Genomic DNA, 1,649 nt, shown 5'->3' with positions numbered 1-1,649 from the left:
ACTTGAAATATATGCTTGTGCTATTTGATCTGTAAGAATTTCTATTTGTTTTCATTTCATGATTTTTTTTAGAGCAATGGCATTAATTCATTTTGAAATGAGGGTATTTTATTAATATATGTGCATTCAAATAATTTTGGGGCCAAGAATAAATCGGAATAATGTGCTGTTATGTTTATCCATAGGGTGTCATTATTGGTATACTGACTATTGTTCTGTCCAAAAACAGGAAGAATAGGGGGCTGGTAAGTAAAAATTTCCAGTACATTTACAATTTAAACTGTACATCTTTTAATACCATACTGCTACTATTACTATATTATATGTTTGTACTATTAAATGTTTTAAATGTAATGAGAGTTTCAGCATAACTCATAATTTTGTATTTAATGAAATTCAGCCCTTTTTTCATGAACATCATGTTCTAATAGCATAGACCTGTGCTTTAGATAAACCTGGATTTGTATTAAATGCAAATTTCCTCCAATGCTAGTTCACCATGGTTGCTCCAATACCTGAGCAACTTCAAAAAGTTTCTTTCAAGAATCAAAGAGAACAAGCCCACGAAAGTGTTGTCATTGATTTATGTGTTTGTGTGTTCTCTGTCAGTTTTCTCTGTACGTTTTTCTCTCTCTCTTGCGTCTTTCTGTCTCAGTTGCACACACCTGCTTCCTCTCTCATTCATCAGGACTTGTGTCGAGCTCACTAGCGTTTGATCACTGGCTTGTCAGAGAGCTTGCAAGTGCCTTCACAGCTCAGAATTGACAAAACCCCTGTGATACAGAGAAGCCTGCAAGGACAAATCCTTTGCCTGGCACTTGAGTTGATTGTTCTTTGCTAATATTGCTAAAACAGCTCTCTTTTATTGTAGACCTGGTCACTGTTTGTGTCAAGTGCTGTAGCTGTTCTAGTGGCTGCCGCTTCAGTCATTGGACTGATGGTGTGCTTGGTAAAGACCATCATTCATGGCGACAAGAGATTACTCGCTTACTGCGACTATAGTGATGGCAGGAGTCACCTAACCATCGCCAATGACTGTCCTTTTGACCCCACACGTATTTTTGTAAGTACCAAAGGAGAAATGAGAGAAAATAATGTATGACTATTGAAAAATATGTAGGCTACATTTCAAATAAGTTTCTGGTTCACCGGTAATTGTCTATAAATTATTTAATGCAGGGATCTTTAACAAGGGGGTCTGCAGTAGAACTAATTAACCTCAGTCAAGTCAAGCTTATATTAAACAAAAATACAGTAATACAGTCAATTAACTTCAAACTGAAGCTCACGTTAAGAAGCTAAAGTTCAGCTAAATGACTAATTGTCCCTGTCACAATCAAATGTATTAAGCAACAATGCAATGTGTGACTCTGTGAATAAATAATGAAATTTTTTCAAAGCTTTGCAATGTAAGCATCATAAAAGAGTATGCAAATAAATTGATATGGTATTTCACGCTATTTTTCGCCATACTTAAATGAGGGCTTAAAAACTAGCTTTTATGCAATATGTAACAACAGACCTTAGTCAAGGAAATTGCTAGGTTGAATTTATCATTGAAAAAAGTTTTTTTCAATGTATAAAGGTAGGCCTACTATATCACATAATTTTCACAACTCACAACTTTCAAAACTATTTTATGGTGTTTT

At 34.8% G+C, this 1,649-nt stretch overlaps 1 protein-coding gene across 2 annotated transcripts in view; it reads left to right on the top strand.

The window, feature by feature from the left end:
* Positions 1 to 1,649, top strand: part of LOC107565202 (keratinocyte-associated protein 3-like) — a 35,761-nt gene that overhangs the window by 1,966 nt on the left and 32,146 nt on the right. For both annotated transcript variants that reach the window (XR_001606336.1, XM_016250425.1), the window contains exons 3-4: positions 186 to 245; positions 872 to 1,063. Coding sequence is in view for 1 of the 2 variants with exons in the window: in XM_016250425.1 (XP_016105911.1) it covers positions 186 to 245; positions 872 to 1,063 (252 nt within the window). In the remaining variant the exon portion in view is untranslated. The remainder of the gene's footprint in view (positions 1 to 185; positions 246 to 871; positions 1,064 to 1,649) is intronic.

Source organism: Sinocyclocheilus grahami, unplaced genomic scaffold (assembly GCF_001515645.1).
Source record: "Sinocyclocheilus grahami isolate Dianchi unplaced genomic scaffold, SAMN03320097.WGS_v1.1 scaffold987.1, whole genome shotgun sequence".
NCBI lineage: Eukaryota > Metazoa > Chordata > Actinopteri > Cypriniformes > Cyprinidae > Sinocyclocheilus > Sinocyclocheilus grahami.
Note: the sequence above shows the minus strand (reverse complement) of the source record. Positions and strands in the feature narration are given on the sequence as shown.